A 19,319-nucleotide genomic window follows, 5' to 3' on the forward strand; every position below is an offset into this window, starting at 1 on the left:
ATTTTAGATGTCACGAAGTATTTGCGGCTCCCAGTGTTTTCCCGAACCCTGACCCTTTGCGTGGAAACCGGGTCCAAAAGGCTCTTTGGGTGTTAAAGGTTGCTGACCCCTGCACTAGGCCCAACTGACACATATATTTGATTCCAAATACAAAAAATAATGTGTAACCTGCTGGAAGAATGTAGGAGGTTGAGACAGGATCTCAACACTTGGTGTCTGCAACAAAAGACAACAATATGTGGGCCGATCGTGGCTCAAGAGTTGGCAGCTCGTCTTGTAATCGGAAGGTTGCCGGTTCGAGCCCCGGCTTGGACAGTCTCGGTCGTTGTGTCCTTGGGCAAAAAAGCACTTTGGGGTCCTTAGGGACGAGTAAAGCGCTCTACAAATACAGGCCATGTAATGGCAGAAACATTCTCTAGTGTAAATCCTGACTAGTTCATTAACTAAAGATCAGTTTCAGTGAACATTATTCACAGAGGGATCTGAGAAATAAAGCCCCACTAACCACTAGAACTAGAACTAACTAACTAGCACTGGACACTTGCATATTAGAGATTTCTACCACCATAGGAGGCGAGATATCATCCTTGAACCAGAGCATCCAGCCCTCAATTTCGGACATAAAAAGCGACGTGGCCAGGCATGATAACACTTTGACTGAACTGCAGGACTGTGCCTCGAACCACTCTGACACCATCGCCACTCTCCAGGCCACTGTGGAGCGTTTGTCTACGGAGGTAAAGAAGTTAGATGAGAGATGTGGAGCTCTTGAGGCACTCCAGGAGGAATAATTTAAGAACTGCAGGAATACCAGAAGGCACAGAGGGACCCAAGATGACTGAGTTGGTTCACACCTGTTGGCGGAGGCGCTATCTCATGTCAGAAGGTAGGCTGATAGGAAAATCAACGAAAATACACTACATGAGGTAAGAGGAGGAGAAAAAAAAACTCCACTCAGACTGAGCTCCTAGTGGGAGAACAGTTTGATAACAGAAAAAACACCTCAGCACAAAAGCACATGACTATCAATACACCATAGAAACACAAGACAAGCAACAGGGGCGGGTAAAGGGTAAGAGAGAGCCGGTGTAGACAGCGCATCCGGTCCTACAGCATCTGTGCTGGTCCAGTTGACTGCTATCTTCCCCGGTAGGGCACAAGCATCGAAGGCGTTGGAAAGGGAGGGGGATGAGTGAGTGCTTATCAGTGTAATAAGAGTTATAAGAGTCCATAGTTTAGCTGAGACAGTGTCCTTCGGCCTATCAGGCTAAGTAAACAGTCCTCCAGCCAATCCAGGTGTCCTTATAGTGTGGAAAATACGATATACAGAAGAAAAGAATATATCGCGATATATATCGTTACCTCACATGCTTCAAATTATACCGCGATATGGATTTTAGATAGATTTCAGTCCGGTTGTTTTCCAAAAAAAATGAAAATTGCGAAAGTAATACCACTATATAAAAGTAATGACAAACACAGTTTTACCAATTATAGGCCTATTTCTCTACTGCCTCAATTCTCAAAAATTCTAGAAAAACTTTTTAATTCAAGATTAGAAAAATTCCTTGAAAAACATCAAATAATAAATGTTGGTCAGTATGGTTTCAGAACGCAAAGAACCACTTCAATGGCGATAATTGAGGCAGTAGAAGAAATTACTGATACACTGGATAAAAATAAATATGCAGTTGGTATTTTTGTTGATCTCAAAAAGGCCTTCGACACAATCAATCACTCAATTTTACTGGATAAATTGAAAAGATATGGTATTCGAGGGAAAGCTGGTAACTGGTTAAAAAGTTACCTAACAGGTCGGGAACAATATGTTAGCATAGGGCATTACCATTCAGAGAAACTTGGTATTACATGTGGTGTTCCCCAAGGGTCAGTGTTGGGACCAAAACTTTTCAATGTATACATAAATGATATTTTTGATGTTTCTCAAGTACTTAAACTCATACTGTTCGCAGATGACACCAACATATTTTTCAGCAGCGATGATTATACTGATCTTGTAATGACCGTAAACAGGGAGCTAAAATTAATAAAAAAAATGGATGGACATAAATAAATTATCATTAAATATAAATAAAACTAAAGCAATGTTTTTTGGTAATTTAAAATATAATATAGAATTACCAATTATCATTGAAGGTGTACCAATTGATAATGTGAGTGAAAACAAATTTTTGGGAGTCGTAATTGATAATAAAATTTCATGGAAACCCCACGTCAGACACATAAAAACCAAAATTTCTAGAAGCCTCGCAGTTTTGAACAAAGTGAAACAATTCCTTGATAAAGATGCACTTCGTACTCTGTACTGTACCCTGGTTCTTCCATATCTTACATATTGTGTGGAAGTGTGGGGAAATACATATAAAATTACAACTAATCCATTAGTCACAGTACAGAAACGAGCACTGCGTATTATTCACAAGGCTGGTTATCTAGATCATACTCACAAATTCTTTCTTCAGGCAAAGTTACTTAAATTCCAGGATCTGGTTAATTACAATACATCCATAATTTTGTATAAAGCTTTTACTAAACTTTTACCGGCAAATTTACAAACTAGATTTGAAATTCGAGAAAAGGTTTATAATGTGAGAGGCTTTGGAGAATTCAAATTACCCAGAACTCGAACAACCCGTAAAGGTTTTTGTGTGTCTGTATGTGGTGTGAAAATCTGGAACAGTCTGAGTTTACAATTGAAACAATGCAAAAATATTCATAGATTTAAATTTCTCTACAAACAGTTGGTCTGGTCACAGTATACTCAATGATGCTTTTAGTGTACTTGTGTACTTGTGTGTGTAGATATATATGTATGTATATGTATGTGTGTTTGTTACTTGTAGTTATTACTGCCTGTTACTTGTGGTAATGCAATTTATAATTTATATATTCTGTATTCAGTTATGAAGACTCTAATTGTTGGTTGCGAGCTGCCGCTTAGATGCTTGTATGTGCCCGGGGCTGTTGATGGGTCTGTATGCAATGATGGGCGTAGCTGCGGGAAGTTTATTGTTTTTTTTGTTGATGAGTGAGTATAGGGGTGGGATTTAATAAGTTTTCTTCGTCCCACTCCTTTTTCAGGAAATTTTTGTTTTTTGTTTTGTGTATTTTATGTTCAATATAGGTATTTGTTGTGCCTGAAAATGAACAAATAAATGAATGAAATGAATGAATGAATCTACTGTTCAAAAGTGAATTGTTATATACAGTGTGGCAGCTGACCTTTGACCTGTGAGCTTCAGCCTCTTTGCTGAGTGTTTAATGCTCATCTATTGAAGCCTGCAGACACACCCACACATCATCTGATTTGTTTTCAGGGTTGTTTTCTGTGTGTTGGAGTTGGAGCAGAAACCTGCTGCAGGTTAATTATTGATCAAATTAATATCACAAAAGGTGCAGCAGCTGATCTTTGACCTGTGAGCTTCAGACTCTTTGCTGGTGTGAAGTGTTTAATCTGACGCAGTCTGCAGACACAGACGACTGCTGACGGAGAAGAAGCAGAGGATTTTCTCTGTTTCTACACTGACCTGGTCCAGACAGCAGAGAGCTGCAGAGTGAAGACGTTCAAGAGAAGATGAAGCTGAGTAAGTTCAACGTCCTCTTTGAATCCTGGATCAGAAAGTGAATATTTGGTGTTTAAATAAGGTTTCTGTCTTTGACTCAGCCTGCTGTCACTTTTTTTAGAGAGAAAAGGAGATTTCAGATTAACTGGTGTTCCTGCTGCTCTAGCATTAAAGCACAGTATAGGTGACCGCGCTGATACCTGTTTATAATTTCACCAAAGCTAATAAACTGTTGGCTAAATTTTCTTGTTTTCAGATGTAAACAGAGGTGAGAGGAGCAGATAATAAGGATTAAATATTATGCTGAATAACTAAATTCTGCTAGTCGAAAATGCGACCAAATCTTTCAGTGGTGCGAATAAAAAAAAATATTTGGTTGCACCTGTGCGACCAACTGTTCGGGTAGCAAAAAAAAAAGTCTGCAACCTTCCCTGTGGTCAACAACAGACACACATTTTGCCCCTATCGTGGACTAAACCAATCAGAGATAGTAAGGGGTGGGACCTCTCTGATTGGCCGTGGTCCAGTTGAAAGTGCAGGTGGAAGTGGGAGGTGAGTAGCTTGAATAAAGCGATATCGATTCATTAAATCCTGAATCGACTTTTAAATATAACTGTGTTTTGCCAGAAAAGCCAGATTCTCAGATTAAAGCTCACAAAACCATTTCAACAACAACCAAACAGCAAATGAGAGCAGGTACACGGACTCCACACAAAGACGTAAACACAGCACAGACCCGACGCATCAGAATTAACTTTGTCTTTCTCGGCTTTCTCACCCGACGGCCCGTAGACGGACACGCTGTCGGAGCTTAGCGATCCTGATGCGTCCGGTCCGCGATGTGTTTACGTCTTTTTGCGCTGATTCTGAGCTGCAGGTTTTGTCTCTCCAACCAAAATTCACTGAGCTGAATTTTGCTGTTTTGCTTCCACGACTATTAAAATCGCACTTCATGCACAGCTAGCTCTCTCTCTCTCTCTCTCTCTGTACTTCAAGAACAGTTTCCCGTCTCCAATCTCTGTTTTCTGTATTATTCATTCGCTTATTACCCACCAGTCTACCGTTGTTTACAGCGCTGTGGCTGCTGTCTTTTTCTTTTTTTCACTTAAATGACCTCGGACAAGAAAGCCTATTTTTTCTGTTGTTCAATACTGAAGAAATTTAAACTTTATATGCAGAACATTGTAGAATATTTTAAGGTTATCTGCTATAAAAAGCCAGACCAGGAAAATCTCCTTCATGTTTTTCTGTGTTTTATTCTCAGTTACTTTCACACAAAGGCATCTGCTGTGATGTTCACAATTCTGATGAAGTCAGTACTGATAAATGATCAGAATTATAATATTTCTGACTGTCTGAGGCTAAGTTGAATCAAATCGGGACTTTGAAAACCGGAATCGAATGGATTATAGAAATCAGTGATGATACCCAGCCCTAGTGAGCAGCCTAGGCACGACAGAAGTGGATGTAGCTGTAATAGGAAAAGAACTATTGCTAACTTTTCTGTTAAGGCCTGATCCTTCTGAAATTCATAGCCAGTGCTCTGACACGGTGTCATCAATCTTTGAATGCTGAAAAAGCACAGGTTATCCAGAAAAACACATTATATTATATCAATTATTATAAAATTTGTGTGCGCCTAACTTTTGTGCCGGTACGCCTAGCTTTTTAAAGTTAGGCGTACTGGTACGCCCATGGCAAAAAGTTAGTCTAGAGCCCTGATTGATCTGTGGTTATTGTGTCCCTGCAAATTCAACAATGCGCCTCAATGCAAAGCATCAAACAAATATTTCAAGTCATTCGACCTACTCGTTGAATCACCGTAGCTCTGACAGTGAAGCACACTCGTTTTTATGGGTAGTGACCTTGTAAGTGCAAGCTTTAAACTCTCATGGATGAGTAAAACTCATTAGAAACACTGGCGAGCAGTGAGTGAATAACAGGTCTGACAGCAGCAGCAGGGACGGTGCTGTCATAGTTTAACGTGGAGTCTGTCTGCACTCAAACAGTGAAGAGCAAAGAAAAGAACTTTAATGGTTCTGGGTCCCTTTGACCAAGTACTTTGCATTTCTTGTGGTTTTGGTGATGTTTTGTATTATGGTTTATGTTCTGGTTCATTTACAGTCTTATTTATGCTGCTTTGAGTTTCTTATACTTCCTGTTTAGTTCCTTGATGATTAGATTCCCTCTGTGCCTCTGTGTGTGTCTCTGTGTGTGTCTGTGTTTGTGTGTGTTTGTGTGAGTCCTGATGCTCCATTCTATATTTCCTCAGCCTGTCATGTCTCTCTTTTCTCCTCTTTCCCTCGCTCACTCTCGTCTGCCTTTCCTCCACTCCTCTGTCAAGCTCACGTGTCAGTGTTGCGTTCCTTTGTTTGCTGTTTTATTGTGAAAGTCTTGCATTCTTTGTTCAGTGTGTTTCATTTTTCCTGTGAAGGTTCTCAGTCATCCAGGTCATCATAGTTTAAGGAGCTTGGAAAGAAAAGCTGCTTGAACTGTCTTGAACTGTTAGCCAGTTCAAGACTAACATTTTTCTAGTTTCCCAAACAGTAAATCAGTGTGTGTGCAGTTCTCTGCAAACTCAGCAGGAAGAATTAGTGTGAAGCTTTAACTCTGCTGATCCTCTTTGAATCCTGGATCAGCTGAAAGGTTTAAAATGTTGTTCACACGTGTTGGACTGACTAAAGCTTCCAGTCACAGTGAACCAGTGTGTGTCAGTGAATGCATCGTGTGTGCTTCAGGCTCCATCTAGTGGACTGATAGCAGAGCAGCTGATGGATGATGAATTACTGGATGGAAGAAGCTTCTCATTAGCAGTGAATCAGTGTGTGTGCAGTTCTCTGCAAACTCAGCAGGAAGAATTAGTGTGAAGCTTTAACTCTGCTGATCCTCTTTGAATCCTGGATCAGCTGAAATTTTTAAAATGTTGTTCACACGTGTTGGACTGACTGAAGCTTCCAGTCACAGTGAATCAGTGTGTGTCAGTGAATGCATCGTGTGTGCTTCAGGCTCCATCTAGTGGACTGATAGCAGAGCAGCTGATGGCAGCTTCCTCTGCCTCACACTGCTGTCTGACTGCATCCAGCTGACACTGAGATGAAGCAGGAAAGAAGCAGCTGATATTTGGACAGCACACATGATGAAAGGAGGATTTCAGCTGATGTGCACATGAATGATTTGTGTTTCCTCTGCAGGTAGAAAGTGTGTGTGAGCTGAATTGAGCAGCATGGATCAGTGTGAGGACAGAGAGGAGGGAGTCCCTCCCTCTAAAAGCACTCTGTGTGGGGAACATGAGAGCCAGACCAAAGCTCAGAGGTGAGATGACCATCTCTAACTGTCCATGACTCTTCTCCATGTCACAGCTCAGCACTCACATCACTGCTGCATCATTATTCACAGGAACCAGCCTGGACCTCCACCCAGCTCTGTGTCCTTACAGAGTGACCGGTCTAAAGATGGCTACATTGATTTTAAAGTCTCTGCTGCAGAGAGGTGAGCTGTTAGTAAGATGAACTCTCTGACGCTTTTGATGGTTCCCGGTTTCTAAAATGCATCTCTGTAGCAGTAGTGTCTCCAAGGACACACAGGCTCAGCTGTAACTGTCATTTTATCTGGTTTAAGACACATTATTATTATAGACACACAATTGGCTGTTTTTAACTATTTATTTTAATCACAGGTGTAAATTTCGACCTCACACATCTCGATCCTAAACTATGATAGAAACAGCTGCTAGCAGTGGGTAGTTTGACTTTAGCCTGGTGGCTAAGCTAACGGTAACAAGTGTGCCAGCTGTGCTCTGTGAGGATGAGATGCTGCTCTAGAAAGCAAACAAAGGTTTGTGCAGCTCCTCTTCAGAAAAGTGTTCAGAGAGCATTAGACAAAGGCTCGTCGTGTGAGACAGGAACACAAAGTGTTTGTGCCACGTGATGCTGCAGGATTTGTTAATATGTCCATGATGGTAACATCTCCTCGTCTAACTGCAAACACATGAGCGCTCCTAACGGCAGCTATAACAGCCACACAGGCAGACTGTGTCTCACTGTTGCATTCAGGGACATTTGTTTTCCTGTAAAAAGCTGAACTCTAATCTAAGAGGACTGTTACTGACAGGAAACAGCTGCATTATCTGCAGTCTGTGTGATCACAGCTGCTTCAATCATGTTTGTGTCTGCAGAGGTCAGAGGTCACAGTCTGCAGGGTCCAGCTGTCCGTCTGTGAGGAGTGACCGGTCCAAAGAGCTAAATCCAGACTTCAGTGGTGAACCTGGAGCAACGAGGTCAGAGAGCTGTGATGACTCCTTTACATGTTTGTGTTTCCTGGATAAATATGACCTGAAACATCCTCAGATTGTTACAAAGATTCATTAAAAAGAAAACGATGAAAGAGAAAAGATCCAAATGTTCGACTTGGTCATTTGCTGTTTGAGGACAGTGATGCTCATATCTGTGGGGAAAGTGTGACCTGAGTGGGTTCATGTTTGTCTTTAAAGAACAGAGCTGCTCTGATTCTCTTTGTGTCTGATCTGTTAAACAGTCTGAGAGGTCACACAGAGACCCAGCAGCTAAAGCCTGGATCATACTGGCTGCTGTTACTCCATCAGGACAACACTGAACCACAGTGGTGTGGATGTAGTGGATAAATCCCACCATACTGATGCTCAGAGTTAACCACAGGGAACAAAACCAGATGTTACCTTCAGATTGTGACCTTTGGAGTGGACGATGCAGATTTCAATAGAGAATAAATGTTGTTGTTTTTCAGCTGTGAAGAAAGAATCTAATTTTCTGAACTTAAGAATTTATGATGCTGGAAACAACATGGAGACTATAACACAACATTTCCACTGTGTTCATAGAATGAATGTAAAACTGTCAGACATTCATTAAATATGCAAAATGTCTACAGAAGCATCAGAGGGTCAGACGTGAAGCACTCAGTGATTTTGATCAAATGACTCATCAGTTATTGATCTGTACTACACTGATCTACCACGTTAGTAAAGCTGGTGTTCTGGTGGTGGAGGGAGACTCGGATCATGTTCTGGTTTTGGAGCAGTGATCTGCTGATGGTTCAGTTTGATGAGCTTCTTCAAAATCATCCCTGACATCACCACTGAAAGGACGTCCATGAAAACAGACTGAAAATTACTGATATGTTCACAATCTGAGAGTTTAAAACTTGACAGACTTGATTCAGATGAAGTTATTTGAGCAGAAACTCCTGGATCTTTATCCTGTGTGGATCTAATCCTTCATGGTTCCTCCACAGAGTGGACCAGCAGAGCTCAGAGGTTCCCAGTGGTCAGTCTGCCCAGCAGCATCAAACACAGCTGGACTCCATATTTATGGTCTGTACATGTACAACAACTACTGTTACATCTGTTCTGTTCACAGTCATCTCCATGCTGCTCTTTGTAGACCAGTGGATCGTCAGTGTGTCCAACATGGATCTGATGTTTGGCTCCATGATTTCAGTCTGATTGGCTCATTCATAAATATTCTGTTCCAGCTGCTGGAGGACAACATCATCACTTTTGTGAAGAACGAGCTGAAGAAGATCCAGAAGGTTCTGAGTCCAGATTACCCAGAATACTTAGAGAGTCAGAGGAGCAGCAGCAGAGAGGCGTTTGTGAAGATCACAGTGGACTTCCTCAGGAGAATGAAGCAGGAGGAGCTGGCTGACCGTCTGCAGAGCAGTAAGAGGATTTATCTAAAGATTTAAGCTGCTGGATAAATGAACATTTTCCAGAGATGGAAGATGGAGCAACATGTTTTAAAGATTAGTTCTTTTTGGAATTGAGTGTTTATTTTTCTTCTCATTCAGAGCTTCAAGCTGCAGTTTGTCATCGTAACCTTAAATCCACCCTGAAGAAGAAGTTCCAGTGTGTGTTTGAGGGCATCGCTAAAGCAGGAAACCCAACCCTCCTGAATCAGATCTACACAGAGCTCTACATCACAGAGGGAGGGACTGCAGAGGTCAATGATGAACATGAGGTCAGACAGATTGAAACAGCATCCAGGAAACCAGACAGACCAGAAACAACCATCAGACAAGAAGACATCTTTAAAGCCTCACCTGGAAGAGATGAACCAATCAGAACAGTGCTGACAAAGGGAGTGGCTGGCATTGGGAAAACAGTCTTAACACAGAAATACAGCCTGGACTCGGCTGAAGACAAAGCCAACCAGGACATCCAGTTCATATTTCCATTCACTTTCAGAGAGCTGAATGTGCTGAAAGAGGAAAAGTTCAGCTTGGTGGGACTTGTTCATCACTTCTTTACTGAAACCAAAGAAGCAGGAATCTGCAGCTTTGAAGACTTCCAGGTTGTGTTCATCTTTGATGGTCTGGATGAGTGTCGACTTCCTCTGGACTTCCACAAAACTACAATCCTAACTGACCCTAGAAAGTCCACCTCAGTGGATGTGCTGCTGATAAACCTCATCAGGGGGAAACTGCTTCCCTCTGCTCGCCTCTGGATAACCACACGACCTGCAGCAGCCAATCAGATCCCTCCTGACTGTGTTGGCATGGTGACAGAGGTCAGAGGGTTCACTGACCCACAGAAGGAGGAGTACTTCAGGAAGAGATTCAGAGATGAGGAGCAGGCCAGCAGGATCATCTCCCACATCAAGACATCACGAAGCCTCCACATCATGTGTCACATCCCAGTCTTCTGCTGGATCACTGCTACAGTTCTGGAGGATGTGCTGAAAACCAGAGAGGGAGGACAGCTGCCCAAGACCCTGACTGAGATGTACATCCACTTCCTGGTGGTTCAGGCCAAAGTGAAGAAGGTCAAGTATGATGGAGGAGCTGAGACAGATCCACACTGGAGTCCAGAGAGCAGGAAGATGATTAAGTCACTGGGAAAACTGGCTTTTGATCAGCTGCAGAAAGGAAACCTGATCTTCTATGAATCAGACCTGACAGAGTGTGGCATCGATATCAGAGCAGCCTCAGTGTACTCAGGAGTGTTCACACAGATCTTTAAAGAGGAGAAACAACTGTACCAGGACAAGGTGTTCTGCTTCATCCATCTGAGTGTTCAGGAGTTTCTGGCTGCTCTTCATGTCCATCGGACCTTCATCAACTCTGGACTCAATCTGATGGAACAACAAACAACCTCTACATGGTCTAAACTATTTAACAAACCAAACCTACAATCTCTCCACCAGAGTGCTGTGAACAAGGCCCTACAGAGTCCAAATGGACACCTGGACTTGTTCCTCCGCTTCCTCCTGGGTCTTTCCCTGCAGACCAATCAGACTCTCCTACGAGGCCTGCTGACACAGACAGGAAGTAGCTCACAGACCAATCAGGAAACAGTTCAGTACATCAAGGAGAAGCTCAGTGAGAATCTGTCTGCAGAGAAAAGCATCAATCTGATCCACTGTCTGAATGAACTGAATGATCGTTCTCTAGTGGAGGAGATCCAACAGTCCCTGAGATCAGGACGTCTCTCCACAGATGAACTGTCTCCTGCTCAGTGGTCAGCTCTGGTCTTCATCTTACTGTCATCAGAAGAAGATCTGGATGTGTTTGACCTGAAGAAATACTCTGCTTCAGAGGAGGCTCTTCTGAGGCTGCTGCCAGTGGTCAAAGCCTCCAACAAAGCTCTGTGAGTACATTTGTACTCATGTCTTTACTTTTATAACTTTTATTCAATTTGAATTTGAATTTTAACATCCAACTGTGTCAGTAATTTATTTCACCAGGTTTTCTGTGTTTTTATGAATTTGTATCCTAAAGTTTTGGGATTTCTCCAATACAACTTTAACCTCTTTGATGCCTCCAGAACTCGGTGTACTCGAGACGCTGGATTCACCATGAACTCTGATCATCACTGCTGCTGTTATGTTATCAGTCTTTGTTTAAACACTTAGGCTGCATGTGCCTGATGTTGTGATACTTTATATTCACATGCATGCTCCTAGATACATTTCTACTGCAGGTCTATCTTTAGTCACAAATGTTGGTGAAACACTTGCTTTTACATGCATGGTGGGTCCTGCATTAAAGAAAGCATTTGAATTACTCAGTGAATCCTGGCAGCCAGAGAAACATCCTTAGTTCCACTTTAAACTAAACTCTGCTTCGGTCTTCCACAGTGTGTTTGTTGTTTCTTTGTTGTTGTTGGCCTGCTCTCTCCTCTCACTCCAATCTGGTTGCAGCAGATGTTTGTCCCTCCCTGAACCTGCACACTTGGGTGCAGCACCTCAGTTCATCTTCAGTCTGAAACCAGCTGTTGTAGCTATATCCCCTCAAGCACACCTTCCCTGGTCATCTCTGCTGTGGTTGCTATAAAATTCAATCTTGATTTAAAAAAAAGAACAAAAAACCTCAAGTCAGACTTGATGCCATTTGTTGGCAGCATGGTGCCTGTTTGTTAGTCTTTGATGATAAACTGCAGCACAGTCTAAAGCAAACCTTCTGACTTTATTGACTTTATGCATGTATATATTCTTCCTGTTCACCTTGGACACACAACAGCTCTCTGTTTGTTGTGATTGGATCAAGAACAGCCAACATATCCTAATCTAGATGATTTCTAAGGTGGTATCTGGGAGGAAAAGTTAAGAATCAGCTTGGATGGCCTGTACTGTATGATGGCCTTGGTTGCACCACATTGATAGCCATGCAGGGTGGTTCACTCCTTGGGCAAGAAGACCGAGGAGTGAGCCACCCTTGGTCAAAGCTTGGCCATTCAAGCTCAATGTTTTCCCCTTGTTGGTTGATGATAGTATTTTTTTTTTTACCTGACTTATAGTCATCATTGTCTTCAAATTAACTCACACACTGCTGACTGCTGTAGCTTACCTGGCTGAGCAGGTGACCCATGTACTGAAGGTTAGAGTCGTGACTCCAGGGCCTGGTTTGAGTCTGCCCAAGACCATTTCCTGTGTGTTATTCTCCTCACTTCTCCCTCCCTTCCTGTCTTCTCTGTCCTATACAGTGAAGACAAAAGGCCTCAAGTTGTGAAAACTCTTCCCCTTCATCATCTTCCAAATCATCTCTCTCATCTAACATCACCTGTATTCTCTGTGTAGAGAATCTTTTCACAATCTTGAATGATAAGGATCCAAGTGGGTAAAGTTATTTATTTGTTGTGTTCCTATTTGCAGCTGGGATATATTAAGAAAACCTATCGGCTGCCCAAATTACATCCAGTTTAGAAGACAAACATTGAGTGAAGTATTTGTTTCATCATCCTTCACAACTCATCAACCAGGTGTCACAAACTGCAGCAGGACAGTACAAAGCATGTCATACTGGATGGCTGCAACAACTAGAGTTTTACCTACCTTTGGTATTTCGTGACAGCATGAGCGTAATATTTACTGAACAGAGTCGTCTTCTGCAATCTTTTCAGATTCAGTTTCAGAACACTGTATTTATTTTCAAGGGGCAATTAGGATACTGAGCTTTCCAACCGTACATACAATACACAAACATCACATTGGAGAGACGGGTCAGGCTAGGTAGCTGGCCGGTCAGCCACTAGAGCAGCGACCCGGAACCGAACAGCAGAAAATGCACAACATCAGGAAAGATGAGGAGAAAAAATAACTCCTCCCAGACTGAGCTCCAGCAGGGAGATCAGTTTGAGAACAGACAAAAAAAATGACCTTAGCGCAGAGCACATGAAAACTCTTAATGCGCCATAGAAACACATGACAAGCAGCAGGGATGGGTAAAAGGTGAGAGACAGCCGGTGTAGACAGCGCACCCGGGCCTGCAGCATTTGCGCTGGTCCCCTCGACCCACCGTCTGCACCGGGAGGGGATAAGCATGCTTAGGATGGGAAGGAACAGTCTAAACACCGTCTGTTATCAGGGTGAGATTTGTTCAGCTCCAGCCTTGAGACCACAGCTCGCGCCGGTATGTTAGCCGCATGAGATGATGGTGGCTTTCTTTGGTCCGAACAACTGCATGTCAATTTCACAGCTGATCTAACAGTCCGTCACTCGTCTCTCAATCTCCCGTTGGAGAGCCACGAGCTTCTTCGAGAGGTTATCGGTTTTGCGCTCAAAGAGCAAAGTCTGAGAACTCATGACCGCCATGAGCTTCTTCAAGATCTTATCCGTGCTGCGTTCAATGAGCCCATTTTGAGAAGTCACGACCCGTCCCATTGTTTCAGTCACAGCGGGCAGCCTTGTGGGGTTTTGAACAGCTGATTCCGCTTTCTTTAATCTTCAATAAGCCAGGGCCAAGCCAGCTTAGATCAGCAAGAACCCTTTGCTGCTGTGAATGTCCGTGCTGCTATATTTCAGGATCAGGCTCTAAATGTACAAATGGATCTGAGAAGATTTCCAATCATGTTTCTACTAGATTTACAGTTTGTTTTCATGTCGTCTGACTCAGATGGTGGAGCAGGTGGAGCTTACAAGGAGTAAGTGCTGCTATAGAAGAATAGTTGTGTTTTAATTAAGCTATTTAGTTAACCAATAATTGTATTGCATGCTGGCATTAAAAATGTTTTATTTGACTGATTTAATTGTTTGTTTGTTTTCTTCCAGACTGAGCGGCTGTAACCTCTCAGAGAGAAGCTGTGATGCTCTGTCCTCAGTTCTCAACTCCCAGTCCTCTAGTCTGAAAGAGCTGGACCTGAGTAACAATGACCTGCGGGATTCAGGGGTGAAGCTTCTGTCTGCTGCACTGCAGAGTCCACATTGTACACTGGAAACTCTCAGGTCAGGATCCAAACATATCATTAAATGATATCATTGTTTAAACAACCAAGCTTTATAGAATTGGCAGGTGAACTTTTCGTTATCTTCGGATTGCTTAGGAGATTCTTAATTACTGTGTGAAGATTTTATTGCAGTCACTCGGCTGGAGGAAGCTGGGTTTCCACACCGTCCTGGACATAAATACAGACCTGCCTGCTGTCATAGACCCCAGCACTCACATGTTACTTATAAGTGACTCATATGTATGCATGTATATATTGTGTATGTTGTGCTATTTCTTACTTAGTGTGTTGTGTCTTTGTTCCTGTTTGTGCTGCAGCACTGTAACCTAAATAATTTCCCCTGGGGATCAAAAAAGTATTCTGATTGTGATTAAATGAAGTGAAAGCAGTCAGAGCAGAGGACGGTGATGTAAGGAATGGGATTTTAATCAGCCAGTCTCCATTAACTCTCAGCATCACAAAGTAATGTGGTAACATCTGGACTGATGTGTTTACTGTCAGCTAGTTTAAATGCTGTAGGCTGCAGCCGCTGCTCTAACACTATAACTGTAACAGGGCTCAGTGCTGCTTCTAACAGTCTGAGCTGCTTCAGGCTTTATTTGTGAGGAGCACAGCAGCTTACAAACACGTGGCTGGGCCTGGACCCAAAGGAGTGTTTGTTAAAGCCTGCAGTGAATCCAGCAGCAGAATGATGGAAATGCAACACAGCAATGATGAAGAGGAGCAGCATTAAAGCCAAAGTCCAGTTCATACAGTTAGGTCCATAAATCAAATAAGGGAAAATAAAATGTTGTTGGATGCACCTGTCTGCACCCTTAATGCTCTCTGGTCGCTATGGTAACGCGTAAACATTTCTTTCAAAATAAGACACACGACTACAACACGGGAAAAGACCCAGGGAAACGAAGTTAACGATAAAAACCCTGAAAACCATTGTTGGATTTATATTTTATCATTGTCATTGTTATTGGGGAATATCTAACCATATATGCTTAGAGGTGTAGAACCAATTGTGTAATGATAGTAGTCTTTAAAGACTTTGTGTGACTCCAGAGTGTTCTGGCATTCACACCCACGTCCTGGGATCATGGGAGAGGTGCTACCTTCTTATTGTTCTGTGGTAGGATGTCTGTTTTAGTCTAAGTGCCTTTTGTTTAGATGAACTGCTGGACTTCCAGACCAGCAGGTTTAGGGAAGTCGTTTATGGGGTCACACTCTGACTCCACACACACACACACACACACACACACACACACACACACACACACACACACACACACACACACACACCTACATAACATACAGACTGGTACCTTTGTTCACGTGTATGTTAATGAACCTATGTATATTCATGTAACCTCAATAAAAGAACACTGTTACGAGGGAACGGACGAGAGCGACTGTGGTCAAGCGAAGGAACGGCATTGGTCCAGGTCTCTCCCGTGCACGAGAAACATAAAGAACTACTCGTGTCTTGGGTGAACCCATTGTGAGATCTAGGCCCACGCTATCATGTGATTTCCTGTGATCAAATGTCCCAGGATGTGAGTGGGCGTTAAGACGTCCATGTCCCTCTTCAAGCAACTTAAAGAAGTCCAGACGCTTTTCTTTCCAAGCTCCTTCAACAACATCATTCATAGAACAACTTCCAGCTTCTTTTGCTCGGCTACAGTTTGGATGGATTTGCATTTAAAGATGCAACAAGACTAAAATGGTTAGGGTCAGGAGGTCAAAGGTCAGAGCTCCTGTGGGTCTGAGGGCGGCCTCACGCTGGAGAAGGATGAAGGAGTCTGACCTGAGCCAGTGTTTGACATGAACACATCAGCACTGCTGTCAGTGAGCCTAACGACAGCCGTTAGCATCATTTCAGTGTTTCAGTCATAAAAACACTTCCTGTCTCTGTGGTGGTTACAGTGACATCATGCAGTTTGTGCTTTGACCTCCAGAGGGCGACAAATCAGCACAGACAGAGAGCTCCATTCAAACTTTGCTGCCATCAGGAATAATTCTTCAAATATAATCATCAGTGTTTGAGCAGTTATGATATCAGGGACAATCTAGACATGTGTGACAATACTGAACATGTCACATGACACACCTCAAACATCATGTGATCCACTCTCAGTCTGCACTTTCATTCATGACTTCAACAGGTTGAAATGAGCTTTGAAGAAACATCAGTTCAGTGCTGAAATATTTAAACGCTGCAGGAAGAACAACAACAACAAAGTGATGACGGATGTTTGTGCTTCAAACAGGAAAACCAGCAGAAATAAATCACAGCCTGCCAGAGGTTTGGAGTTTCCGAGGTGCAACTGAACGCAGCACAGTGTTCCAATGCTCCTGATTGTCCTCAAACGTCTCTTTGGGTGTTTCCTTCCTGCTCAAAGTTTAATTTCACTTCCTGAACTTCGTGGAGTGGAGCTTGTTGTTGGTGTGTGAAGAAACTGTAAGTTTGCTTTGTTTCCTCCTTTAACAGTTTGTCTTTAGGAACTTTACTGTTTGTTCAGCTCGTGTTTGATTTCTTCACACAACAAACTGTGTGTGTTTGTATTTCCGGTCTCTCCATTAAAGTCAGTGTGTAATGTTTCCTGGCTAACATCAGCTGTGTGCAGCTTAGTTCAGCACAAATCTGCCGCTCCATAGTTCACGGTAACGGACTCACAGCTGGACCAACGAGGCCGAGTGTGTCCGCCACTCTGAGCTACGTTCGTGTTTGTGTACTTGTAGTTTGTACTTTGAGTTCAGTCAGAGCCCACGGAGGACGCAGCGTACGTGATGACGTCACAGCCCTTTACCTCCTTTACTGTCACTGTGATTAATATTTACACACGAGACACCTGACAGCATGTTAACGCTAAGCTAACGCTAAGCTAACGCTAAGCTAACCTAGAACCCAGAGTGAGGTTAAAGCTGAGTAAACACTGACCCCAGACCAGCACTGTGATTTGATTTTGATTTTATTGATTAGCATTCAAATATCTCAGTGAAAACAGAACAAAAATCGACCATAAAGCAAGAAAGCATGAGACAAGGCTAATCAAAAGGTATTGGCTGAAGCATTTGCTTATTACGCCAACCCTTTTCACAAAATATCTTTTTGCATGCAGCTCCTGTACACAGGGCCTGAAGCAAATAAGAAAACAAAGCAAAAACCAAACAAACAAGAAAAAAAAAAACTTTCCACCTTAGTTAAGTAACTACATCAAAGTAAAAGAATCAAGAGGTTGTTTTTTTTTTTTTTTGCTCTTTTCATTCTTGATTTATATATTTTTCTAATACTCTATTTTTAAACATGTTTTTAAACAAGGAAAATGAACTACACCTTTTTAAATCACTGTCATAACTATTCCACAGGTTACCTCCTCTAACAGAAACACATCTCTGCTTTATATTTGTCCTTATCTTGTTTTTTTTAAAGAAATCTCTTCCCCTTAAGTCATGTTGACTCTCTCTGACTTTGAACCGCCTCTGAGTACTGGGGCAAAGCAAGTTATTTTGTGCTTTATACATTATCTGTGCCATTTTATATTCAACTAAATCATAAAATTTCAGGGTATTCAGATTAATAAACAAAATGTTAGTTGGTTCTATATAGTTTGATTGGTTTATAATTCTTATAGCTCTTTTTTGTAACTTGAACATATGAAGAGTGTTCGTTTTATATGCATTACCCCATATCTCCAGAAGGTAAGTCATATATGGAAGCAACAGAGTACAATAAAGTGTGTATTAGAGCAGGGCGATATGGCCAAAAATATTTATCACGATATATATTTGAAAATTTGCGATAACGATATAACCGACGATATAATTGATGCGAGACAAAATACAACTCCACAACATTACTAGCGCAAAAAGACAACCTTCCATTTATTTTCACTTAAACAAGAAGCTGGTTTTTATGTACATTAAAGCTTTATAAAAATGTAACAGTGCAAATGCAAATTCCTTGCTGAAAGTTTAACCAAAAGGCATTTCCAGTAGAAATGGGCTGACATATCCTGAGCATAACCATGTATAATATCCACTGAAGTTAAAAAGAGGTGCTTTGCAGCATTAAACTGCAGTGTGCAGTACATATTTTTCGGACCATAAGGTGCACAGGATTATAAGGCACATTAAGCGAAACAAAGCAGTCAGATAAATCAAACTTTATTAAACTCATTCTTCTTGCTTCCTCCACTTCTGTACCATTGATTCATTAATGTTGAATTCTCTGGCAGCTGCTCTATTCCCATGTTGTTGCAGTATATTAATGACTAACCTCATATTGTGGATGGATTATCTCAGTTGTTCTCCTGACTGAAGTTTGGTCCGTTTACAGCATCCTGCCATGCGATTGCATTTGTCTCTAACTATCAGGAACCTTCACGTTAACTTTTATAAGTGGAAAAGTGTTAGTGTTCGTCCTCCAGCTTCACTGTTTATGTTATGCTAACATAGCTGTGTCGCTAGTGATCACGTAGCACATCATTATATACCAGCTAGCCCAACTTCAGTAACCCTACAAACGTCACTGCTGTTTAGTTTCCTGTCTTCATTTATGTTGGAAGTGATAGCAGAGCTGTACGTTTGATTTTTTTCAGAAATCTCTCAGTCAGAACATGCTATATCATGCTTAGGTAACTAGCGAAACTAGCGAGCTAACTTCCGCTAGCTTCCTGCTAACTTCTAACTCCGTTAAATGTAATAACTTTAGTTTTCATGGATGCCTGGAAGTTAAACTTCATAGTTACACCTGGTAATGCAGCAATGCTGATCGTTTTATTAAAGATGAAAGAATTTAGACAGTTTTTAACTCTCAGTGATGCTGCAGTGTTGTTTGACCTGAAGCACACGGAGTTTAGGACCCAGATTACTCCCAGATTTAAGAGCATCTTAGTCCGACAAATACGACAATAACGACGGCCGCTTGCATGTTCTGCAAAAAAATGTGCTTTGTCGTGTATCTGACGGACAAACACCAAACCAGTTCCACATCACTGAAGTTGCACCATTTTTACAAACCAATTCTGGTTCATCTGTTTCACTCAACA

General features: G+C 42.0%; 2 protein-coding genes across 2 annotated transcripts in view; both read left to right on the forward strand.

Annotated features, from left to right (window-relative positions):
* The window catches only part of LOC308399580 (protein NLRC3-like), a gene marked incomplete at its 3' end in the record, with an annotated part of 115,773 nt that extends 104,564 nt beyond the window's left edge, over positions 1–11,209 (forward strand). The window contains exons 2-6 of the mRNA XM_080886934.1: positions 6,776–6,896; positions 6,981–7,073; positions 8,853–8,931; positions 9,093–9,279; positions 9,408–11,209. Coding sequence (XP_080743060.1) covers positions 6,808–6,896; positions 6,981–7,073; positions 8,853–8,931; positions 9,093–9,279; positions 9,408–11,209 — 2,250 coding nt within the window. The 5' untranslated portion in view covers positions 6,776–6,807. The remainder of the gene's footprint in view (positions 1–6,775; positions 6,897–6,980; positions 7,074–8,852; positions 8,932–9,092; positions 9,280–9,407) is intronic.
* Positions 11,210–14,163: 2,954 nt separating this feature from the next.
* Positions 14,164–19,319, forward strand: part of LOC308399225 (protein NLRC3-like) — a 63,518-nt gene continuing 58,362 nt past the window's right edge. The window contains exon 1 of the mRNA XM_080886351.1: positions 14,164–14,278. The gene's annotated coding sequence lies outside the window, so the exon portion shown is untranslated. The remainder of the gene's footprint in view (positions 14,279–19,319) is intronic.

Source organism: Rhamphochromis sp. 'chilingali' (genome assembly GCF_963969265.1).
Source record: "Rhamphochromis sp. 'chilingali' genome assembly, chromosome: 1".
NCBI lineage: Eukaryota > Metazoa > Chordata > Actinopteri > Cichliformes > Cichlidae > Rhamphochromis > Rhamphochromis sp. 'chilingali'.